This window comes from Melopsittacus undulatus, chromosome 6 (assembly GCF_012275295.1).
Source record: "Melopsittacus undulatus isolate bMelUnd1 chromosome 6, bMelUnd1.mat.Z, whole genome shotgun sequence".
In the NCBI taxonomy this organism is placed as follows: domain Eukaryota; kingdom Metazoa; phylum Chordata; class Aves; order Psittaciformes; family Psittaculidae; genus Melopsittacus; species Melopsittacus undulatus.
This window is the reverse complement of record NC_047532.1, coordinates 41,158,707-41,184,821: the sequence shown is the minus strand read 5'-3', so window position 1 is coordinate 41,184,821 and position 26,115 is coordinate 41,158,707. Positions and strand designations below refer to the sequence as shown.

The following is a 26,115-nucleotide window of genomic DNA, read 5'->3' as shown; positions in this document are numbered from 1 at the left end:
AGAAGTTAAAAGGACTCAGCTCTCCCTTAACAACTAAGGCCAAAACACCTTTCATGGGGTGTTTAAATGCCAGCACAATTTTTAAATCACCAGTTGTTGACATTGGATCCACGTGTTAGGATTCTGCACCTCCATGGTGCCACTACCAAAGCTTTTCTAGTGCCTGGAGCCAAAGCCATGAGCTCCTTTAGCATGGAAAAGGGCATGTACCAGTCTGCCTCAGGTCTTGTGCAGAGCAGAGTGTGTATCTGTTCTGGGAAAGGCAAGATATAGCACTTCTTGGAAATCCCAACTAGCAGCTGCATAGAGAAACATTGGACACCTAGACTGAGTAAGGAAAATTTTTGGGATGGGGAAGAGGGGAAGAACACATTCTTGTTATGAACAGCTGGGCTATAGAACATGTCAGCTGCAGGCAGGTCCATGGGGAGCAAGAGCTTGGTTAGCCTCTGGGACACAAAGTGGCAGGGAAGCTGGTCTTTACTGCTCACTGTGACATCTCTAAGGGGATGTAGGTACTGTAGATACTGATAGTTAACTTCTATGCAGTGGTCTGTTTTCCAAGTGGTATGTAGGTGTATTTGGTAAATGGGCTTAGGTTTGTGGCTGAATTATCTGAATTGTGGGATAGGGATAGCTGGAGTTAGCAGCTCAGTAACTGCATAAGGGAGGGAGGGTAAGGCACAACAGCAGGGAGAGTGAAATAGCTATACCCTGAACAGAGCCCATTCAGACTCAAATCTGCTAAGAGATCAAGGAGGGATTCTGGTCAGGACTTCCACCTGCTGCCACTCAAACAACTGCAGCTGGAACAGGGTATTTCTGTGTTGCCTTAGTGCTTTTGATGCCAAGCAGGAGGTTTGAATGTGACTTTACTGTCACTGTGACCCCACTTAGAAGAGAATTATATCCTCAGAGGAGCTGGAGAGCAACCCTGCAAGGCTCTTAGAGCTTAGCACCACAGAGGCAAATGCAGGTGGTGAGAGGATGGAAAATCAGGAGCTAAGGCAGGCAGGTGTACTTTCTGTATTTCATGTTTACCTGAGGCAGATACTTCTGCCAGCTTTTCTCCTGATCTAACAAAGGGGAACAGAAGTCCTGGTTAAAACATCATTTAAGAGTCGATTGAGGGACTGAGACATTCTTCATTTCTCTTTATGTGCCCTTCCTCATGCTATAGGATGCTCTATGAACTGTGCCTGGTATTATTTCAAACAGACACAAGCCTAAATGAGAAAAAAATATATATGCTATAAAATATATATTTTTTATAAAAAAAAATCTCTCTATGATATACAGCAGTTACAGTAAATGCTTCCCCCCAAGCTGATGCTACAAAGGTATCCTGCTATTCAAAAGTAGACATCACAGGCATCCCCAGAAGTGCTGTAACATTTCTGCTGATTAGGAAATAAATTAAAATTGCTCGTTGACAAGCTTGTGTATTTCCTAATTGCTAGGGAAAGATCTGCCTTTAAGGAAAGCAGAACACTGCAAGTGAACTGAGGTTACTGCATCCATACTGGAGCGAAGCAGACCATACATGTGTATAACATCCCTGCTAAACACTGACCTGCATGAAATACTTATTTGTGTTTTACCAGTTTTAATGGGGAAAAGAAAAAAGTTAGGAAGAATCATACTTCCTCTCAAAGAAAAACAATCAGAAAATTATATTTGGTATATAAAACACTTGGAGGAATATCAGTAAGACCACTATAAAAGTTTATTGCAGGAAGGACATCTTAATAGAGTAGTTAAATTTAAATAACTTTCCACTAAATGTGTACATATATACTTGTTCCCATAAGGTCACCCTAGGCTCTGGAAATTAAATGTCAAAATGAGGAAGAACTTCTAAATACCTAATTGATACAGAAGCATCCTGATAAACAACTAAATGTAGCCAACTCCCCCTGTGATTTTCTCTCTTTGGACTGGAAGCGTTTCTCAGGATACCGTAAGTCTACTCACAGTTTTACTATTACTGTCATATTGTATTCACTTCTCTCATTATCTCATTCAAAGTAATTCTGAACTCTTGGGGGAATATTTGTAGAAAATGCTGGATTGCAGTAATGGGTCACGGTCCTTTCCTGAACCACTGAAATCAGTCATCTCTTTATCTCTTTCTTCACACCACTTCTTCAGGAGATGGAGTCATTCACTGCAGATAAGTGAAAGAGTTTTAAGGCTACTTCAGTGCCTACCACTGGGTGAGCCTGGGACTTCAGTAAGGTGAGTACAAAATTTCTGTAGTTAATTTTGAGACCTGGATACCATTCCTGAGGCCACAGGCAGGTAGTGCTGGCATATCGCACACATCAACTTAGCAGGAAGCAGATGGCAACATTACTTAAGTATTTATTATTCAACCATTTCAACCTTATTTCCTCAGCAAGGCCCTTAAGATGTTACTTCACTTTTAGGAGGAAACGCACTTGAAATGATTGAAATCCCCTATTTCTTCAAAGACCAGCAGTGGCTGTGGAGCCTGCTGTGAGCCACTGCTGGACACTGCCAGCACATGTGTTCTGCTGTGCTCAGTGTATGGAGTGCTCCCTCAGTGCTAATCTCTAAATGGCTTCTGGAAGACGCCTATGTGCAAGGCTGGCCACCCTCGGTTTTGCTTCCATCAGCATCAGCAGGAACTGAACACAAACATTCAGCACAAAGTTTTGTAACTCGGCACCTGCCTGCTGAAAAACAAGTTACCAAACAAGCCATAGCACCCGCTCTTCAGGCCAGAGGTACCAGCACTCACAGAGCAAACAGGCCCAAGGTTCTTGTGCAGGAAGAGGCAGATCTGCTGTCAGCAGCAGCCATGCGGGTGTGACATGAAAGCACAAAGAGAATGAGTCCTCACCTGAGCAAAGCATCAGGAGTGTCTCAGACCAGTTGCTGGAGCGGCTTCATCACCACAAGATGCACCCAAGTCAGGTACTTCCTTAACTGTTGTAATCAGTGATACCACACAAGTATCCAGGAGTCAGTCCATTAAGGTAATGGGTCCTTTAATTTTTTGCTACATTAATAAAAAAGTGATCCAATTTATCTGTTTCCTCATGGAGTAAATATTTAAGAAGCAAATACACCAGATCCATGAATTATCAATGCACCCATTATGATGTTTGTATTTGCATAATCTGAAAAAAATAGTATCTTAATCCAAAACGCCAATGCTGGAAGGAAGGGGAACCAATTTAGGACAGGGAAAAACAGTTCTGCAAGTCAGTCATTAAAATGCCAGGCTTACCCTTGTCTTCTCTGAGTGGGTCCAGGAGGCATTCGAATCTATACTCACTCTTGGAGTCATCTGGAGGAATGATACCAAGTCTTCACTTTCTCAGTGCTTAGTTAACCTGAACATACATCCTCCAAGCATCCAGCAGAAAGGGACGCACAACAGAAACCATACAAACGACTCAAAAATATTTATAAACAAATTATTAATGGTCACTTTGTATTAGGTTTGAGTTACCTGTGTTTCTGAACAGAGGAATACTCTTCTGCCTCTTCAGTTTTAAAAGTATTCCGGTTCCAGAATAGAGAAAGTTTAACATTAAGGCATACATACAGCTATGTTGTTTGCTTTCATTTAATAAAGATCAATTTACTCATACTCAAATACATGGAATGTTGGCACAAAACTAAAGCTTTTGTGGAACAGCTACCAATCATACACAAATATTCTGTGAGGTCCTCGTGACTTGCATTTCTCCGAGAGATACACCACAAAATGGCTTTAATAATACAAACTCAATGCTGGATCAAATCTCTAAATAATAAGTAGCAGTTAAAGTAAATGGTTTGCTTTATTTGTAAATTATGTACAGAATACATTTATTTAAATTTTAATTATGATGGAGCAGGAGAAGGAAAACAGGATTTCCGAACCTGGAGAGTTCCTTCACCTGCTGGAGATGACATCTTTCTGTGAACCAGATGTACAAAACCAGTTTGGATTTCCTCGGTTGCTGGCATGCAGTCTGGAGAAAAAGAGCACTGCAGCTGAATTCAGCACTACCAGCTTCTACGTTTTCAGCCAAATACTTCTGATAAAACTAGTTTTCTCAGGAAAGTTTTCACTATCTTTTGAAAACAAAATCAAGAAGGATATCAAGAAAGCTGTAGGCTAAGATGGGCTTTACCTAACTAGAGATCAAATAACCAGGAATAATCAAAGATTTGGTCATTACACTATCACCTGTTTTACAAAAGCAAGTTTGAGAAGCTAACTAATCGACCAGTTATGCAAGTACCAGAAAACTGTTTTTCAGTATGTTTGAGGACAATCTGGGCAATCTATCAATCAATAGAAAACTTGTCAGATTGATAAAACTTCTGTAAATGGATATTAATGATTAACATAGTACCAAATAATCAAGTTAATGGTTAAAAAAAATGAAGGAACTAGATATAAAACTGTTTGGTGAAATGTATATTTCAGCAAACAAAGACGCTACTGTATGGTCTATGTTTTGGTGATCAGCCAACAAAGAAAATCCAACCATTTGCACATACTTAGTCCCCAAACCACAGTGAGTTATGATTTTTCATGTGAAGGCCTACTTTCGGTGTCTTCCTCCTCTTCCTCCTCTTCACAATCCCCATCATCTGTTTGCTGTTCCAGTTCCTCTTTTGTGATCATTTCAAAGTCGTTTCCATTTCCACTACTGTGCTGGGACCTCTCGTCTTCACGCCTGTCACTGTCAGTGTCTGAATGCCGCTCTCCTCCAGAGCCGTCTGTTCCCGAGTTCCTCGGTCCTTCTGTTTTCCCATCATCTTCTTCCTTCTTCTCACTGTCTGATTTCTCCTCACTGTCGTATTTTTGCTGCTTTTTGGATTCTGATTTTTCCTCTTTCTTTAAGTCTGCTTTTGGTCCTTTGTATTCATGTGTGTACACAGGCCTGAAGGAGTCAATGAAGCCCACATCTGCTGTAAGGTTTGGCAGGAACCAGAAGTGATGCCTTCCTCCAGTGATCAGCCAGATGATCAAGAAAAGGATGCAGCGAGCTGTATATAAAAAAAAAAAAAACAGAAATGCTGGGGTTTATTATAAAGACACACAATGCACACCTGTGGTGTAAGAGATGTGCACTACAGGCTGATGCCCACCCCAAGCCAGGGACAGGGGTGACCTTAGGAGGAAATCTCTTGTTCTGCAACAGCACTATGGCATCAACTGTTCCTTCCATGTCTCCCCCACCTCATTAATTATGAACCTTATCTATGAATTAGCTTTTAATCCCCCCTGCTACAGAGATACAAGCTGAAGAAAGCTTTAAAATCCTGGTTACATCATTGCCACCACTGAATATGTTCTTATGCACAGCTCTTGGGTTTGCTTTGCCCCCCCCCCCTTTTTTTTTTTTTTTTTTAAGGGAGGGAGTACACAGATCTCCACTCTACAGGAAATAACCAGGTGACAAGCTTGATTCCTTTCTTTCTGTGGCACAACTCTGACACCCAGTGGCCAGGAGGGAAATCCGTAACAAGGAATCGGTCTGACTGTTAAGACCACGTCCAAGAGGTAGGCTCTGTCTCCCTTGTCTCTGACCTTTCAAACTTCACCTGGTGACAGGGAGGATGACCAACACTTACCAACGGCAAGAAGAAGAATACTGGCGACGAAACAGCCTGCTCCTACACTGAGGTAATAAACACCAACACGCATTTCCGCTGGCCAGAGGGGAAACAGCGTTGCAGCTATAACAGCAATTACTAAGAAAAGCATGAAAGGGATAATTAATTTTTCATGGTATGGGTACAAAGATACTAGGCTTAATATTTATTCAAGGTATTAGCATAGTACGAGGTACTGACAATAGCTGAAAATTTGTCTAGACTAACTGGTTTTTGTACGGGGTAGAGACATTGCATTCAGCAACTCTGACTCACTCTGCTTAGCCAACAGAGCAAAAGGAGCCCCTCTGAGGAGTGGGCACAAGTAAAAAGGGGAGCAGGGCGCTGACTATAACAGGTGCAGCAGGAAAGGGACACAGGGAGCTGGATGGAAGTTGTGGTGGCCCCACTTTGATCCTTGTGGGTCAAAGCCGACAAGGGATAACATGAGTTCTCCGGAGAGGTGGTTGTTCCACACAGAGGAAGCTGGCAGGAACAAGTCAGGGGACTAGACCAGTAGGACACTGATCTGTTAGCTCACTGTCATCAGTGAGCTTAACATCAGCAGTTAACATCAATACTAATTTAGATTAAAAAAAACCAAAACAGGTGATTTGGCTTATCCTACACAAATACAAGTTTTAGGATCAGAAAGGTATCACTCATAGCTTAAAATCATCCCTTTAATATTTATCACACTTTTATATAACCCACATTGCCTATTGGATCACTTACTTGTTAGCTTAAAGAATGGAAATGACCAGCTTCCACATCTGTGCTAAAGCATGTTTCAGCTTTTACTTTTTAACATGTGCAGCCCTTCAAAATTCATGTAATAGGATCAATATCACATCATGCTGAGACTGAAGAGCAAAATTTTATCTGGGAAAAGACAAACTTCACCAAGGACAGACGGGCCTGGAATACTATGCCTACATTTATGATGTCCTCACCAGCACCTGCTCTTACTTACCAAGTACAAGTCCCATGGCAAAAGTTTTAAAGTGAACAGGGTCATAGATCCACACATATACCTACAACAGAAATAATCTGGTTTACACTTGGAAAACAAGCTCTGATAAATTATTTCATTTGTTGCCTCATCCAAACACTTACTGCCATGCTGTCTACTTGGTGCTGAACAGAGGCCCTGCAGTCAGTACTGTGTCAGAGCAGAGGAGCCGGGCAAGGGCCCCTGTATCCTAGGAAGGGTTATACTTTGACCAGGACTTGAAACAGGTTTCTGGCAGCAGAAGGGGTACAAAAGGAGACAGACAGCCAAGGGGCTACATGCCTACATGCCCGCAGCACTGCCTGAGCTGTGCTGGTTATAAAATGAGCCTTGTGGCAGAAGGCTGAAGGCCATTCTAGCTGCAGCTGGGCAGAGTGCTGGCCATGCTGGAGGCTTCCCATTGGAGGGGAAGAACGAAGGGAAGGAGTTTCTATACTGTGTAAGTGGAAAGCTCAGCCTGGATCTCTCAAAGAATTACTTCATGAAAGAAGTTGTACCTGTTTAACTTACAGGTGACAAAATCCTGGGGAAAACAATCAGACAGAAAAACTGACGGGGAAATGAAAAATTCAGACATATCACTGAAGCAAGGTTTGGTTTTACCTTTCCTTATTCATTAATGTTGTTAAGTATGAAGTCAAAAAAAACTTTTGTGCAAACAAAACAGAATCATAGAATGGTTTGGGTTGGAAGGGGCCTTAAAGATCATGTAGTTCCAATCCCCTGCCATAGCAGGGTCTCATGAGAGCAAAGTAGAAGGGCAGAATCACCACCCTCAACCTGCTGGCCATACTCCATCTACCTTTGAAGAGATTTCCTTAAGAGGGGAAATAACCAGACTGAACATATGGAACAAAGCAACCAGCTGAAATGCTCAATTCAGCTGAGGTCCCATTTGATGGCCTCAGATAAGCATAACTGTACCTGCTGTTCCACAGCGCACTGTTATCTACATGTCTACAGTTGCAACATGGTACAAAATGTTTGTGCTAGAACTGTGGACATGTCTGAATCAGATTTGCTCACCCTTGTTAAAAAACACCACCAACTTCTAGCTAAAGTGCAGGATTTTCTGAACTAGAAAAATGGGATTTTTTTTCTTCCTACCAAACAACTTGAATCTCAGCTATGAATTATGAAGAGAAGCTGCTAATTACGAGAAACCAGCAACCCCCCAGCAACGTGTTAGTATGAACTAGCAGGAGGACACCTTAGAGGCAATAATACAGTTTTTCAGAGTGACACAACATGTATTTAATATTCTGCTTCTCGCAGAGTGTGAGAGTTGAGTACATGCAAACGCAGCTCTGCTTCCAGTCAGCTATTCCATGAGTCCAAATAAACTGCAGCTCATGACTGGCAACCGGCAGTAAGGCAGTATGTAATAATATTCAGTGTTCATAAGTGCAAAATAAGGAAGAAAAGGTAAAAACCAGCTCAATCTACATACACAAGGATTGGCTCGAAATTAGCTCCTACTTAAAAAAAAACTCTTGAGAGTGCAGTTCTTCAACAATGTCAGGTCATTAATAAATAAAAAAAGTAAATGATGTTAAGACAAGGAGTAAATACCATTGTACTGCAAATGCAGTGCTGCGCCCTCACTTTGAATGCCACTCACCATCACAGTTACTCCATGCAAAAGACAACAGTGAGGATCAGAGGGAGGTGTGATTCAGTATGCAGTGGGATGACACAGAACAAGGCTGGCAGTAAAAGAACTGACTGAGAAGAGCAAAATAAAGATACATAGAGGAAATGCATTTTCAGCACAAAGTGTTTATTTAGAGTTCACTGCTGTGTATGTTTTATAACCATCATATGCAAGAATCTTCAGGGAAATTCCAGGACAGTGGCACACAGCATCAACACAAACACAGTGTAATTTTGCTGAAGTGAAGGCTTCCCGCTTATACCAAACATTAAAAACACAAGAATTACTCTCTGCATTACAGAGCTGTTAAAGAATTAAGTTCTCTGTCTTCCAGGAAAGCAAAGTATGCAGAAGCATTTAAGATCAGAGTTTCAGCAGTAAAGCCAGGATGCGAACTGAGGAATGCCCAAGCATCACCCGTCTGCCCAGATCAGAGTCAGGCAGCCTCTGGGTGGCAAGAATGTTTTTATTTCCCCACCTGTGACTGAACATCATGTTTCAAAAGGTCTGTGTCTTGTTTACAAATATTTTAGCAGGATAACAGCCACAGGATAATGTGGGTTGGAAGGGACCTGAAGAGGCCCTCCAGCTCATCCTGCTGTTCAGAGCAGGGTCCACTGCAAGGCCTGCCCGGCTTACTCAGGGTTCTACTGGGTCCACTCCGGAAAGCTGCTGAGCATGGAGGCTGTAAAACTGCTCTGTGCAGCCTTGCTCCAGCACCCCATTACACCCTGAGGACAAACACTGCACCCTCATGGCCACCAACACAAAAACTACTAGTAATACCATTTCTTCGTGATTTTTTTAAGCTACTGGTTATCTCCCTCTGACCTCCTTGCAAATATATAAAAACCTGTGTTTCAAGATCAGCTACCATATTGCCATTAATTTTTCTTTCTACATGCCAAGAAAGAGTTTGCAGAAATCCAGTAAACCAATTACTGGACAATAGTGCACTGACACTAAAGGTAAAGAAGTACTCATAAATCCTACCTCATTGCCATCCAAGAAAACTTGCTCTTCATGTGGCTCAAGTTTAAATTTCCTTTTAGTTTCCTTTTTCTTGGGTGTTCCTGGGGTCTCATCCTGAAAACAAGCACAAAATTGAAGTTAAAATTGAAGTCACAATTTTAAGGAAAGAGAAATCTTATTTTTATAGTTAGTGTCTAAGGACTACACTATGACTTCAGGATTATATTATGCCTTCAAATGCATAGCAAAGCTCCACAGATAGTTAACAGGAAATCTGCACAAAGATCAGTAAGTAACAGAGAACACCACTTCAACCCTAAGTTTATTAGAATTATTTGTTCTGTATTTACCACAAGGGCATCCTTTCAGAATTGGATTCTGCCTGGTTTATCTCCTCAGTCTCTTTCTGGATTTTGTGCTTCCTCCTCTCCCTGTCTCCTGTTTCCTTCTTTTTGCTTATTTTCTTTGTTTAAAATTAACTTTCTAATTTTTGTCCTGTGGTGGTGTTCAAGTTACTACTCATTGCCTTATATAATCCACTAAAATATCAGCTCAATAAATAATGACTGGTTTAAAAATGAACATTACACTTACTAACACAACTCTCCAGATGACAGGCAACTGCTGGGGTTCATAACTTGCAGCAGCAGTATTTTAAAGTAGCTCAAGAGTTAAGATAATCTTACACTGGCTTCTGTGTTTAGACTGCCAGTGAGATTGTTTTGTTTGTAATTCTTTCATTAGCCACCTGGCTTTCTTCTGAGGTCCAGACCTTTGTACTTGTTGACTATAGCTGTCGCTAAAGATGCCCTTATTTCAACGAGGAGTGTCTGAATGGGAATCACTTCTGAGCACTATCCTACTAACTCTCACTGGATTTACACCACTGTATATAGAAGAAAAAAAAACACATCCCCTTCTCAAGTTTCTCCTGCAGACTCCTAACATTTTAATTTAGGAATTCTGTTAATATATCAGGAATGAAAACATGAAAAACCACATGAAAACTTAAATAATAAAGATAGCTTAAAGTTTAAAGGAAGTAAATCAGAAGTCTGTGAAAACTAGGTGTGACACAGGTTAGTAATGGAGCTGTCCCACACAAACCCTAGCGCAGAGCTATTTACAAGCATCATGTATCAAACATTACATTCCAAATATTCTTATTGCCAAACACTGCAAACTTCGTTTTGTTTCAGGTGTGCGGCTACACTGCTCTCAGATGTCCAGTCCCATGCCTGTGTGTCATCCTGTGGTAACACAGAAAGCATTACTGCCTGCTGCAGCTAAGAGATTTTTATTATCTCAGCCCACACTGGAAGATGATGAGATAAACAAGGCACAGCTGAAGCCTCTTTTTTGATACAGATCAAAATCAGAGCAAGCCTAAAGTAAAAACCAAGCAAACCACAAACCCAGTGTATTTTACAGATGAAAACAAGCAAAAAAAAAAAGTGTGTCACATTTCAGAACAACCAACTATATTTTAAGCCCATGTAATCTCACCAGTTACTATATTCCCTGTCACATGTTTCTCTCTCCTCTGACAGACAGTACTTACCTTCTTACACTCCTCTTTTTCACCATCCTTCTTCTTTTCTTTTTCCTTCTTATTTTTGTCATCTTTGACACTTTCCTTCTTGCTCTTTTTCTCCTCTTCTTTCCCAGTCTCAGCCTTTCCTTTTTCCTTTTCTTTCTTTGTATCCTTGTCAGGTTTCATTTTCATCACTTTTAATGCTCGATGAAAAAACTGTTTTTTCAGAAGTCTTAAAATGAAAGAAGTTAAATGATACATTTAAGTATAGATGTGTGATAATGATGTTTTCTCAACTGTTATCAGATACCATTCTAGAATATCTACTATAATCATGACTAGCATGACTGAAAGACAGAGATCACCATCATCTGCTCTATTTATAACACAAAATCTAACTATCCTGGGTCCCACCTCTTACTTCTCAAAACTGGGTAAACCTCCTACTTTTCTGTGGCAGCATTTTGCATAGATATGAATGAATCTGCAAGATGCAAGACTGTGAAATCCACCAGGTCAATTTAATTATCTTTCCCACTAATGCAACTTCATCCAATATTTATGTTCAGGTTCATGTCAGTGTATTCCACAGCACAAATAAGAAAGTGCACATATAGCTTATTGAGTACCTCGGCAAGTAATCATCCTCATAAAACTGTGGTACATGTGCAAACATTCCATTCACACCAGCTACAAATATACCTTAGAGCATGTACACATATGGCCAACGGGCTCCAGGAAATAGTATCTGGGATTCTCAACCTTAACCTTGTCACCAGCAAGTAACGTTGTTGGAAGAATCATAGCCAAATTCAGAATAAGAAGAGCCATACAGAATACTGCTCTATGCCTGAGAGGAAGCAGTGGGGTGTGAAACCCAAACACACGTTCACAACAAAAATCCTCATCTGGAGCAACAAATCAACCTGATTTGTCTTTGCTTTCTTTCATCTCTTGCTGCAGACCAAATCTTTATGCCATACTGCTGGTTAAACTGAGGAACTCGCTGAGGATAGAGAAGTCATTCTACCAATTACACTTATGCGCATGCTGATTGTCAGGCAGAGTTATTCCAGGAGTGTAAAAAAACCTTCCTTCAGACAACTGTTGACATGGATTCTCTTTCTAGCAACAGAAAAATCACTTGTTTGGCAGAAACTACTTTTCTTTGCAGCTGGAAGTTTAGGGGCTCAGGTACTGAGCAGCCCACAGGACAGGTCTTGCATGAAGGCCAGCTCTTTCAGGTGTGGGAGCTACCTCTGCCTCTGATGGAATTATAAAAAGATGGGACTGTACAAGACCTCCTGCTCCAAGCACACAGCCATAGTACCAGCACAGCAAACAGCACAGTCCTGAAGCAGGACAGACCTTGCCATAACTAGTGAAGTTCAGATTGCTTGCTGATTCCCAACTTGCTAACCCTCTATAGATCTGCTGAAAAGAGCATTGTTTCTGTAGCTTATTTGTGAGCAAGACCCCTCAAAAGATAATTTACTGAACTTAGATCAATATATGAGTATCAGGAGACCTTATGTACTTGAACAGTGTTATGAATTCAGTTGGTAACTTGTTTTAAATATGCAATTGATTGATGCAACTGACACAAGGTGAAGGAGCAGGATCTGCTCTTTGTTCTTTTGTTTAATACGACAGATTAAACAAGCAATAGCCATAACAAGAGAGTTAAGGTACTTGTTTTCAATGTGCATAAGAGCCTAAGCAGCCCTTTACACTGAAGGGGTTATTTCTGTATTAAGATACTTCTCCCTCCCTTCCAAAAGGCAAAGGAAGTAGACTGTGCTAATATTTAAAACTCTGAAAACAGCTTCAGCGAGTACACTAAAGGGACATCTGACCACCTGAGAGGCATAATCTAAACCTCAGGATCAAGCTTCTACCATGATGGCAGACCAGCTCCACATCAGACACTGGAGAGCTCTGATCCTACCAACTTTAAAAAACTATGAAATTTAGGAAAATTATTTTTTTCATCTTGCTGCCTCACACACATAATGAAAGCATGCCAGTTTCAAGAACAAAGATGAAGAAACAACACTGTTTGTACCTTCAAACACAGTAATAAAACTGCAATCATGATTTTTACAAAAAAGCCCATGTTTGAGAATGCACAAAGTCTAAGTGCAACTGGTTCTTAAACAGCTAAGACAACTTAATAGCTTGACAACTATACTCATTAATAAACATAATTAATGAGACAAGGCCATACCTGTTGCAGTAATCAACTACAGACTCTCGGGTTGTAAATAAAGCCTCTTCCCCTTTCTTTGCCTTTGCCCATTTAGAATCCAGGAGGCAATCCACAGCTTTTGAGGCTAGAGGGGAAAACAGAATAGAAAATGTGTTAAAATTAAGAACATTCATTTTCACATTTAGTCTACATTCCTTGAACCACACCAACCAGTCAGTTGTGATGTTCCACATCTTCTCACTCTTTAAGGTACAACTAGCCACTATTCTAAAATACATTACTCTTTAAAATTATGCATCTTTAAATAACAGAGTGGAAAGTTTATTGTGTTTACTTCAGGCTGTTAAGATTAATTTTATGGCTATCTAATACCTAGATAACTTTTCAAAACCAAATTGTAAGAGCAGTACTTACTAGATAAAGCACTAATAATAAAAACAAAACATACACCCCCCTCCAAGTACAAGTACAAAGTTACAAGAAACTTCCATTCTCTGGTTAAAAGTAACCCTACCAATAAAATAATCAACTCGGTGGCCCATCATGTTGGTGGATTTTGTTGGACAGTTGAAACGTAAGTATTTAGCAACAGCCTTCTCCTCTTTGAATGGCTCACCAACCTCCTACAATGGTAAAAGTCCAAAATTAATACAGTTTTAAACACATGGGAAAAAAAACACAAACCACTCATTTGGGCTTGAAAATCAAATATTGCAAAGTCCTCATTGTTTTATGACAATATATAAATAACAAATAAAATGTAAAAGATACAATAATAGGTCAAGTCACTTCCCCCAAGACCTTCCTGTCTACACAGAGCAAAAATGTAGGAATTCTTTAGTTATTTGAAGGCAACACCTAGGAACTCCTTTAACAGCTCTGTAAAAAGAGAAAATTCAGAGATGAAGTAAGCACTGGGCACATGGAAAGCTGTTTAAGGCATACAGGCTTGGATGAAAACAGTTGTGAAGCTGAGAACAAAGGAAAATAATAGAGGGAGGAATGAGAATGTATGAAATGACAGCAACGTAGGCATACTGACAGAACACAAAGCAGATTGAATTTCAGGTGAAAGAGGAGAAAATCATGTTGAAAAGAAGCTGAAAGATTTGGCTAGAAAATTTCAGTATCACTGCATGATCACAAAATTACTTGAACTTCAGAGTACCATCAAGGAGATTCTGCCAACCTAGAGATGATGAAGCGCAGCAGGATGAAGTACACGAACATCAAAACAGGCATTTTAAGAAAAGGGAGCCCTTAGTCTGCACACATTCATCACCCCTGCACCTTTACCAACTTGCAGAGAGGTAGCAGAATTTAGTAATGTATAAGGCAGAAGGATGGAGACAGACATCTTCAATTATGTAAAATTAAGACCTGTTATCTGTAAGCAGGAAAGGAATGTTCCTTCTTCACAAAATCGTATCTGAAACAAGTGTTTGGTGTATTGCACCAAGTCATGCAAACTTTCTCTCTGTAAAAATTCTTTGAAGCAGTAAGGCTGAATTTTCCAAATCCCCCACTACTCGCAGATCAGTAACAGGGAGACACCAGGACATCTTCTCAGATTGGCAGTACCTTTTCTGTACCTATTCTTCTTGTGCTGGCCAAAGAAATAGATTACAGAAGCCACAAAACAGATTGGTGACTTACAGGAATACACGGAATGCTAAGTTTCTATTTAAAGATAAAATGTTTTTAAAGGTCAATAAACATATACAACCTTCATCACCGCTTTTAAGATGTTAATGGCAATAGCACGGGAAGCATGGCAAGTGAAAATGCAAGGTTAAATAGATGTTGTTACACCAGAATAAAAACTTTGCTGGTGAGAGTTGTTAATTTTCAACAGTTTGCATAGCAAACTTTCAAAATGAACCGGTTAATGAATTATCCTTCTGGAGGAGATTGTTGCTTTTCCTATCTGAGGATAATTTTAAAGAGAGCAATACAGACGTAAGATATCCAAAAGACTCCACAGTTCATCAGTTCTGAGATTACCGAGAATTTTTTAAAGTTTAAATTCTTTATCTCTATGCAGAAATATGTTCTCACACTCACCAGTTAGTTTCAAAAACACATGCCCAAATTAAGTCAGATGATTTTAATAATCCTCATAGGGATTACATTAACTCCTTATGTTCTATCCCTTTTTAATTTCTAAGAATCTGTATAAAACATCACATAACTCATAGAAAACTATTCACTACCTGACTGCATGCATGCTCATAATATATACTCTATGGTCTGATGTCCCCTTCCATGGAACTGTAGATTGCTAATGATGCTACCAAGTTTGGTACCAAACCAGATGAAGTCTAATAGCAACAAAAGGAGTTAAAATGGATTAAATCCAGCAAATGATGCTAAGGTACAGTGAAGACTGATGACTACATACAGCAAAAACAAAAACAAAGATGCTTTTATAGTATTTCCTACCAGGAAATTAAACTTGGAACAACAACGCACAGGGCAAAATGCTGTTCTTCACAGCACAGACAGTAAAACAGTCAGAGAAGCTACAGATACTCACATCAATGTTAATTCCTCTGCTAGGCTTTTTTTTTTTCCTTCTTCTTCCTAAAATATTTATGATTCTGCTTGGTCATGTGCTGTACTACACAGGCAGTGGCTGGCACCAGGATTTTTTCACTTTGATTGCTCCTTATTATGTATAGCTTTGTCTTTTTCTGTGGGCTACTTTTATAACATTCCAAACAAAAATTCTGTCGTGTGAAAAGACTGCCATAGTTACATTGAGCTTATTCTGAGAAAGTTTTCTCTGCAATTTAATCCCCATTTTTCATCCTGTTTTCATCACTTTAATTTGCAAAGCCAGTTTTTTGTTAAAATATTACAACAGACAACTGACATAAATGAAAACTACATTTCATCCTAAAATGAAATCAACACAAGCACTGAAAACTTCAATATCCTAAGTACAACTTTTTTAAGATGCAGCTCAACTGATCTTTATGTTCGGTTGTAAAACTAGCCAAAAGCCAGACACTTTAAGTCTCCTTATACATTTTGAAAAGCATTAGACAAATAAATCAGGGGGTAGTTCTCAACAAACTATAAAGCTTTACAACAGATCACATGACCTTAAAAAGCATATGAAAACTTCCTGGTATTTAAAGTTTGCTTTTATAGAAAACTAGGAAGATTCAAGAAACATCTCAGGTAATATATTTCTGGAATGTTGTAAAATGTCTTCTCTGTTAAAACCCTGTTTTCCAGTAATAAAAAATAGGCTAGTGTCAAGCTTCCAAATACTTCTGCTCCAGATTTTTAAACCCTTACATCTACTTTCATTTTGTATATTGAAAAATGCATGTTGTCACTAGAGAGCATGTAAAATTTGGAGATTTATGATCCCTGATAATTTACGAACTCTGGAAGAATGCCATTAAAAATAAAATCAAATCAAATTTCTTATTTAGGTAGACAGAACTCCATCTAAAGGCAGGCAGAAAAAGTAGGGCTCAGGCTACCTACTTACTAAGAAAGTACTGGTATTTTAAGAATGATTCTCAAGCATTCCTATCAAAATTCTGTCCTATATGAGTTCATAAAATGACGCTGAGATTTTCAAGCCCACGGACCTTTCAGACCAACCGAAGTGAAAGGAAAATCTGAATCTAATTTTTTTACTATTATCTCCCAAATCAACGTATAGCACAGTACATACAGAACTTCCTTCAACAGATTCATGTAGTTCCCAGTTAATTCAAGCTGGGACTGCAGCAGCAAAGCCGCCTGTATATGTGAAAAATAAAAACACCTGAACTGGGCTATTAAAACTAGTGTGCCCATGAGCTGCCTTCTCCCTCTCATGTCTACCTTAATAAGACTTATTCAGGTTCTCTTACTCCTGGAATCACACAGTGGATGTCAAAAGGCCAGAGCATACCTGTGGTTCAAAATTTCACTTTTCCCCCCAGCGCCCCCCCCGCCCCTGCATCACGGTTGCAAGGAGACAGGTTCGACTCAAGATGATTTCCTTCCACAGCATTGTAATGGAAACAGGGTTTCTGGAAAATCAGAAGAGAGTAAATGACAACTACTACTAACAAGACAAGTTATTGCATGTGCAGAAAAATGCACTACAAGGATTTATGCTCCTCTGTTTAAAACAGGTCATCAAAATTAATAAAATTAGTGTCCAGTTTGTTGTGTTGCTCTTACGTCTTAGAACTCTGATTTTCAGAACACCATCCCTCACAATTACTTCTGAGGCCCATTAGTTTATAACTTTCAGATAAGAAGAAATTTAAGTACATTTGTCACACACAGACTGTTTTTCAAGCTGAGAAGCTACATCAAAAATTACACTATGTCAATCCATGTTCCATTCCTCACACCTCTCCATGTATTATAAGGACACTACAACTGCATTACCGTTATCTCCTCTGAAGATGGTCTGAACACATGGAAGCTTGGGCTGAATTACAGGATTATTTTTTTTCTTTTCCCTATTGAGGACTTAAGAGTAGAGGATGTTCTGTGGCAGCAGAGTAAGTACTCAACCTTTCTGATGAAACATTTGTATTTTGCCTAAAAGAAATCAAGGTGCAATAGGGCAGAGAAAAAGTTCACAAATCAGCACGACTCGACAGGTCACTGGGTGGGAGTGAAAAGAAACTCCATGTGTTAGGGTCTTAGGAATCCATCTGTATTTTCTTCAGTGATTAATACAGCCTGACTTCCGCATTGATGACCAGTACATGGATCGCCCCAGGTGTCTTAAAAGAAACAGTGGCAGAACCATGCAGAGAAACCAGTTCTTCTGGATTACCATGGCTGTGTGCTAGCCACAAGCCATTAATTTTCTTTACAGAAAAGATTAACAGATTTTTTTTTGTCCTATACGTATCCTATAAAATAGAAGTATTTGTTTTCCTCATTTAATCTTTCCAGCAATCACTACTTTTTCTGAGCTTAAACACATGTCAAAGGAACTATGTATGGTATTTTAAAGCCAAAACATGCCAACTTCCATCCCCTTCTAACCCTAGGCCAGTTGTTTTGACTTTTTCTCTTCCCACCTTCCAAAATGTAACTCAGATTTTTGAAAAACGATTCTCGTTTTAATGACAAGGTCTGCTACTTTTAATTCCTATTTTTCCACCCAAAATTTTTGTTTCTTCCTCCTTATCACTCAATACCACCCACTTTCAAAGAAGTTATTTAGCCATTCTCCTCTGTTATCATCCCACTCAGCTTTACTAGAATGTACGAGAAAATAAAGACAAATGGGCAAGGTGGATTAAACTCTGCGTTACTGGACAATCAATAGGTTACCATTTCTGAAGATCCTTTCCACAGGCATACACAAAAAACTGTAGCATAGGAAGCAGCAATGCAGCTGTTTCATCTTCCTTCCCACAGAGACCAAACCAAGACAGACAGAACCATAGGCTACAACAGTCAATGCTATTTAGTAGATGTCCATCAGGAGACTCAAAGATTTAATCCAGTGATTCGAGTGAAGAGGAAAAAAGAAGTCAACAAGGAAAGTATGTGCTGTTAATTGGATGCATGCGGCATTGATGCCACCTCAGCCATCAATCTGCAGCTCAGCCATCAATTTGCAGTGAGACATTGACCTAAGAACTACCTAAGAACTGTTTTCTCTATTCAGAAGAGCCGTTTTTATATGCATTAACATTTCTAGAGTAGAGGACACACCACTAAGGTGCTGTTCAAGTGCTATTAACTGCAACGCAAAGATAAACAAAACTTCACCTGGGCAGAACAGAACTGTGCACAATGGAATCCGGCCAATGTAATTAAAGCTTAGTGCCTACTTAACAGTCAAACTGCGGCCCTGCAAACCAAGTGCCACATGTTACCCAGCTGAACGCTTCTCAGAGGAAGCAACTCTGAAGATTTTTTGCTTGAGTATTTTGGGATACACATGGAATTGTGGTTTTTCCCCCCAAGAAATGAAATAGCTTTGATCAGGTTGCTGGAGTAACAGTCATTCAATGACAGCTCCCATCTTCTGAGATGTATCTGTCTAAAGAAAAAAAATATTAAACTAGCCACTAGACAACATATGTTGCTTTCTTTTAATAAGCCCTTTGTATAGAGCAAGCATTCTTGATTTCAGAAATTTTAACAATGTGGGAGTCCACTGGCTTGAGCAAGCTGCAGTCTACAGACCAGCCTCTTCTCACCATTGCATATCTTAAGTAATCTTCATGTCAGTTACAGTTAAATTACCATCACTGTCAGAATGATCCTTTGAAAACTTTACCTCTAAAATGTCTCTATTCAAACTTTCTAAGTTACAATTTCTGCAACTTCTGTAACTTTCAGCTTGTGGCCAGGCAAAGAGTCTAAGCTATGTAATACAGATTGGACAATGTGTCTTTCTATGAAAATGCAATCTATAAAACAAATCCTTCCTGTTATTGCTTCCGATGGAGAACACAGACAGTAGGCTTGACGCAACTTTGAACTATTTTACTGAGACTTTTTTCATGCCTCCTCAGTTAGCTGATCTAACTACATCATTCCAGTCCTGATGGCAGACATAAAATCCTATAAAAGTTATTCATAACCCAGGTTCTATACAGGTAGTATTTGGTATCAAACTCTATTATATCAGTCTCCTCCACAGCTAAACACACCACCTCCTCCTAAGAACCTTTCTCTTGTCAAATGGAGCTGTACTCAATGACAATTCAGATGTCAGACTTGCATACAGTATGATAAATATTCTCTTTATTAAGGGGTACACATCACCCTAAAATAAATGCATGCTTCCAAAGCACTTGCAACAACTACAAATCACAGTCCATTTTAAAACAAGAAACTTGCAGCATTATCCTGAAACATAATACAGTAACTATGCTGATAAAGTTCAAAAAACTTAAAAAAAAAAAACAACAAAAACCAACTACCAAGAAAAATACGTGTTATTTTATTCACTGCCCAATTAAGAACACCACTTGGGCATTCAACATTCTTTGTTCACTGTCCTGTCTTTCCACTGTTGCTTACACACACAGAGAAACTACTAAGATGCAATACACATTTATCTGCCCACTTATATCTCAAATTCAGGCCACAATCTTAAACCATAAGTGCTAACATCCAGCCATCAATTTAATTACTAATAATCTGGGAAATACTTTTACTGCTAACACACAGGAAATTAAGTATGTGCTTAAGTGCCTGCAAGACCACTGCCTTGTGTATTGTACAAAACATTAAATTACATTTAATTTGGGTTTGATGGATGCTTTATTGAGCTAGTTTTGTCCTTGGTAAGGGACAATCTATGATGAGTATGAAAAGATAATAATTCTGTAATGTTTTATGGTATTCACTATCTGTGATTGATAGACTGCTAAGGCTTGCTTAACCAGATTTTTATTAATTACCCTTTGCATTCCCCCTCCCCTGGCTCCTGTAGTTTGAATCAAAGGGTAAAAAGGAAACTATGATGTACAGGCATATCTCTGCTTTCTCAGAGGAAGGGAAAGTGGGGTGGGAAGGGAAAGGGAAAGGAGAGAGAGCAACCAAGCAGAAACATGACATATGAAGTGTACATTGTTGAATAGCTTTATGATTTCTCTTGTGAATATTATCCTCACTCAACAGCAGAGTCGTAAATCCCAAACACACACTATTTAAACTTAGTGTTAATAATACATAATGGTAACAGCCATTACAGTACCTGATGTTATAACTGTCCAAAACACGCATAATAAACTTTGTAAAACTCACTGTTAAAATCAATGTACTAAGAAGTCCAGACTTCCAGGTAAGTGAAAATACCTAAAATGTCTTCATCTTGCCCTTCAGTGACACCACACAATTATCACTACATTTTAACATTATCTCAAAACTGGTAAATCTATATTTGCACACGGTTATGTTTTCTAAAAACAGATCTGTTTTCCTCACCAAATCATTTCCTGGCTGGGCACGTTTGTTTTTAAGATGCTTATAACATCTGCCCCATGCCTTTTTGCTTATGATCGCTGGAACAGAGAGATGATGGGTCAGCTCTCAGCTAAGGTGGCTGCTCTCCTATTCTGCGTGCTGTTATACCACATCAAGCTATTATCCAACACTGTTAACAGGTGAGATCCTAAGTATAATAGGACCATTAAAAACAGGCAACAGCTCGACATCTCTCCAGCTGGTCTTCGAAGAAGACCATGTACTTTTGAGGGCGCAGACCGTCTGAGAGCAGGCCCACCAGTAAAGGGGGAAGCCGGGGCGGGCTCCCCGCCGTGCCGGCTGCCCCTCAGCCTCCCGCCGCGGCGGGGAAGCAGTGCCTGCAGCATCCCCAGAACGCTCCTACAAGCACTCCTCCGCCCCGCAGGGCCCCCAGCTTTCCTCAGTATTTACGAGGATTTATGAATTTGCTAGAAAATTCTGAGGAAAACCTGTCGCCCGCTGCCAGCCCGGGCTTCTCCCGAGCTCTGGTGCGGCGCACCCGGCGCCTGCGGGCTCCCGCTGCTCCGGCGGCGGACGAGACGATGGTGTTTCCCCCACCGCCCGCCGCCACCACCTCACAACGGCACGGCGTCGTGGCGGGGAGGCCGTGGAAAGGGGAGGGAAGACACCCGGAGGGGCGGCCGGGCCGCCCGGCGCAGCCCAGCCGGGCCTCCCTGAGGACGGAGAGAGGGGGCTGCCGCCCGGGGAGAAGGCAAGGGCAGGACAGGCTGGTAGGGAAAGGGCCAGCTACCTGGATCCGCTTCCTGTGCCTCCGCCGCTCCGCCATGTTGTCCCCGTCTGCTCCGCCGGTGACGTGAGCGAGCGGGGGGGAGGGTGGGGAGCTGCCTCGCGAGAGGCGGCGGGAGCCTGCGGTGGGGCGGCAGGCCGGCGTGCCTTCGGCTGTGGCGGGCGGGGGTTTCCTTTGCCTCAGGCCTCAGTGCCAGCTGGTAGCAGCCCTGCGCTGGGGCTGCACTCTGGTGGCTGCCCCAGCTTAGGCATTGCTGCGGACCGAGGGTCGGGTTCCTTTCTGGCTGTCAGCCCCTCTGAAGTAGTCTGGTTAATAAACTGCCCTGGGGGGAGATGCGCCATCTCTATGCCTGGGCTTCACCCTCGAGTCTGAAGTCGAACTCCTAAATTGGGAATGGTGCCTCTTGCTGCCCGGTTTCCTCTCAGGCAGCCGGGGCTAAATGCTGGGGCCTACCCAGGGTAGGAGGTAGTGGTGTGGCCACATGCTGAACAAGTTGGGGAGTCCACCTCGGAGGTGTCACTTGGGATCCGGAGAGTGAGCCCATCCTACTGGAACAGAGGTGCTCCAGCTCACTGTCAGTAAAAATGTACCTGTTTAGTTTTGTTACTTCTAAATAGAAAGTTCAGCTTTAAAGGTGCTCGATGCAGCAGGCCTTTGTTAATTCTTACCTCTTTAAACAGACTGGTTGCTCAGACCTTGTATACCTACATAATTAGAGTCAGAAAGCAACCTATATACAATAAAGAGGCCTTTTGTCACTGGTTGCCCCGCATGCTTTTGCTATGAGGTCACTCAGGTTAGAAAAGTGTATAATCGTTTATCCTGGCTCCATGTTTCCAAACCACACCCTGGCACTTTGGGATGGAAAAGTATGTCCAGTGCTGTGTTGCCTTGTCAAGCCCTTTCAAGTCTTGCTGTCCCTTCCCATTTCTGTGATTTTGGAACCTCTCAGATTGAAAAGTATGTCATTAAAAACATAAAATTGTTTCCAGCAGCACATTTGCCCCGAGTCACTGTGACATTTTTTGTGGTGGTTTTTTGTTGGTTTGTTGGTTTTTTTCTGGTATGACATCTTTTCCTTCTGAATGTTTTCCTCTTGTTGTTGCTGGGCAGAAAATCTATACAAGTTACAAATTAAGCTGACAGGCTGCAGAGCAAACAAACTATAAAGTGTAATTCAAGAGAAAAGATTGTAGGTATAGGGAATTAAAGTTTTTATGGTTACAATAAAACAATGCCTGGTAAAAAGTAGGCAAGCTGCATTTAGTAAAAAATACATTTTTAAGTTGGCAATCATTTTAACAGTTACTTCACGTACTTAACTTACAGTAACATAAAAGCACATCTGAAACAAGGCTGTCTTGTGGAAGATGTTTTAGCCATCTGTAACTTACAGCTTGCTAATAATACACAATGCCTGCAGTGAGGATTTTAGTATGGTGTAGCTTAAAGTCCTCTCCTCTCGCTGCACAGGCACAAACTGAACTGAAGCTGTCAAATGCCTCCTGCTCTATGGGAGAGGCTGTTCAGAGTCATGCTTGCTGACCTCATGAAGGGTGCAGCTGCCTCATGATGGGTCTCATTGAAGATCATCATCTGTCATGGCTCTACTTTCAAGCTCTTTTAAGGTCTTATTTTGCATATGCATTCTATATCTTAGCATCTACTGCAGATTCATAAACCCACCTTTAATGCTTAGCTCTTAATTTTGCTTTTTAAAAAGTATTTAACTGCAGTAGATCAAGCTGTTTGTTGCCAGAAAATCACCTTGGATTTCTGCTTAATCTCTTTTTTCTTTTTCTTTTTTTTTTCCACAGAACTTTTAATTCATCTGAAGCTCAAGAAACAGTAACTTGAATGAGTTCTTCCCAGGACAGCTGGGCATGCAGCACCAGATTGGTGTGCAGCACAGGGAGCAAACTGATCATTTCCAGCAGGTCTGTAAGAAAGGCCCAAGGGATGGAAAGTGGACCAGGGAATGTGCCCTCCAGTGCAAGGCATGGATGGTGAACTTTGTGCCGCTATGGAGCACAGAGCCTATCAAGGCTGAATATTACATGGGACAGGTTTGTTTGTAGTCATCGGTATAGCAGGAGAACAAGAGAGAAGCAAATGATGAATCTTAAGAAAGCCAGTGAAAGTGAGAGTTCAAAAGGCTTGCATTTAAGGTCAGTGTCAACGTTAACTGTAGGACAGGCTGCAAAAAGAAGCATTTCAAAACCATGCAGGGAACTCAGCCTCTTAAGTACCTTCTGCCATTTTGGTTAGCGTAGGGTTTCAGAATCATGACCACTTACATTACTGTTGTGAAGGATATTGCATGCAAGTGGAGTGGTTTCCTTTTTCAACTGAAGCTAAACCGACAGCATTTAATTAGCCCCTTTTCCCTCCTCCCTCTCCTCTTTACCCCAAATGTGTGATCTAATATAGCAGTATGGATGCTGGATATTTAGTACAAAAACCAGGTGGATACATTCATGGAACAAAAATGCATCATGAGCTATTAAATATAAAATCATCTCTGGTTGTCGGTGAGATAGGTCCCTGGAAGTAGTCTGAAATGGCTGCTTTGTTCTTATACTCTGCTTTAGCTATCCTGTCTTGGCCTCTGAGGCAGGACAGGGAATTGGGTGGCATTCTGCTCTTTCTGGTTCATATTTTCTTGTAGCCTTATATTCACTTATTCCTGACAAATTATTGTGCTACTGGTAATCTCATTGTTTTGGGCTCAGTGCCAGTCATCCTGGATCCGTAAGAGAGTGTGAATATGCACCAGAAGCACAAGGCTACATACACATTGGCAATTGAATTACTGACAAGCATGTCACAAACTCTCTGTACAGTCACACTGCCTTCTGCAGTACAGGAATAGAAGTGACACTGGAAGTCTGAGCAAGTGTCTGTTCTGCTAAACAAACCATTCATTTGCAAAAAGCTCATCCCCTGGCTTCATGGTTAATCCTTCTGACTTTGGGGGGAGGAGAGGAGAGAACACAAGTAAAAATTACCTATTGACAGGCAGGATGAAAGGCAGGCAAGCAGGCAGGAAGAAAGAAAAGAGCTTCCATAGAGGAATCAAAGGAAGTCAGACAAATTCCCCAGCAATATGTTAGGACCCATTTCCTAAATCATCTACAGATGGTAGCATGCTGTAGGCTCTGGAGTGACCACCCTTTTCATCTGGTCAGCTTCAGCACTGAATATGGGTTAAAAATATAAGGAATATGGGCCTTGTGCTGTACAGCATCACATACTTTCAAGGCAGGTTCAGCTAAAATCCACCCACAAATACATGAGTCATAATTCAGAAGCACACTCCAGTGTAGACATATCCTGAGTCACTTCCACCTCAGAAGCTTATAAATATTTAGTTAGCCACTTAGCTTTTAATTTAGCAGAGTGACAAAGGTTCATTAGACAAATCCCCAGGATTATCTTTTGCTAAGATGCTTCTTAAGTACTTCCACTCCTGAAAGTTCTTATCATTTCTATACAACACAGAATTATTTGATACATATAACTTAGAAAACCCATAGTTGAGCTAAGAATTAATTTCTCCCAATTCTGGTCCTTCTGTAACTAATTGCAGCTATTTCAAATGCTGTCTTTGTTCATTGCAAGAATATATTTTCATTTTAGCAATAACTGATGAACCCTAATAAGGACATGCTTCTTCCGATATGGAGTGGCATATATTCTTCCTAAAGACTGCTGGTCAAGGGGACAATGATGGAGTTGGTGGGGATGTACTTGGACACATAAGGATGTTAAATAGAAAACATATCTACACATTTTTCAGAAGAGCCAGCTAAGGTTTTAGGTAAAAAAAAAAATCTAGAAAGACTGTCTTGCTTGCTTGTATCTCAGTGGTTTTTGGCAGTGGCAGGAGGGGAAGAGAAAAATGGTGATATTTAAGGATAGAGCATTAAGAAAAACAAATGGTTACTCTTTTATAAAATAATAAATTTGTTGTTATGACTACAAGTGTTTGAGTTAAAAATATTTGTTATATAAAAATGTGATTCTTGAGTTTATATCTCTCCAATTAACAGATTCAACCAGAAGACAGTGATTGCTTTACAGACCATCTTTCAATGCAAGTTTACAAACTGCTGGAGTCCCATGAATGCTGGAGTCCCAGACTGAGCAGCACTCCTCTAACAGAGCTGTTTGAACCCTGTAACGGAAAGGTAATGAGAAAACCAGGCTGGCTTGATGCTCTCTCAGCAGTGCTTCTGTTTGCTATTCTGGTTGGTTGATTTTTATTGCAGTAATTGTCACACACAGATGATACATTTATATGTTTTTAAATTGTGATAAAGCAAAACATCTATTCATGTCTTTCCTGTACTATAGGGAAAAATACTATATTGTTCTCTATGCAACACAGACAATAGTT

General features: G+C 40.6%; 1 protein-coding gene across 1 annotated transcript; it reads right to left on the bottom strand.

The window, feature by feature from the left end:
- Positions 1 to 3,432: 3,432 nt before the first annotated feature.
- Positions 3,433 to 21,782, bottom strand: SEC62 (SEC62 homolog, preprotein translocation factor). The gene is made up of 8 exons (XM_005146878.4): positions 21,720 to 21,782; positions 13,521 to 13,629; positions 13,025 to 13,130; positions 10,825 to 11,029; positions 9,285 to 9,377; positions 6,599 to 6,659; positions 5,605 to 5,724; positions 3,433 to 5,016 (listed from the first exon to the last, which is right to left on the bottom strand). The coding sequence occupies exons 1-8, from the start codon at positions 21,753 to 21,755 to the stop codon at positions 4,547 to 4,549; spliced, it is 1,200 nt and encodes a 399-aa protein (XP_005146935.1). The 5' UTR covers positions 21,756 to 21,782; the 3' UTR covers positions 3,433 to 4,546.
- Positions 21,783 to 26,115: the final 4,333 nt, after the last annotated feature.

What these genes read in the sequence shown, in the direction of transcription:
- SEC62 (XM_005146878.4), bottom strand. Translation starts at nt 21,755, where the DNA reads ATGGCGGAGCGGCGGAGGCACAGGAAGCGGATCCAG. An exon ending in CCGAGTTGATTATTTTATTG is followed by an intron (nt 13,131 to 13,520) that starts GTAGGGTTACTT and finishes TTTCCCCTCTAG; the next exon opens with CCTCAAAAGCTGTGGATTGC. An exon ending in TTTTCTTGGATGGCAATGAG is followed by an intron (nt 6,660 to 9,284) that starts GTAGGATTTATG and finishes TTTCTGTTGTAG; the next exon opens with GTATATGTGTGGATCTATGA.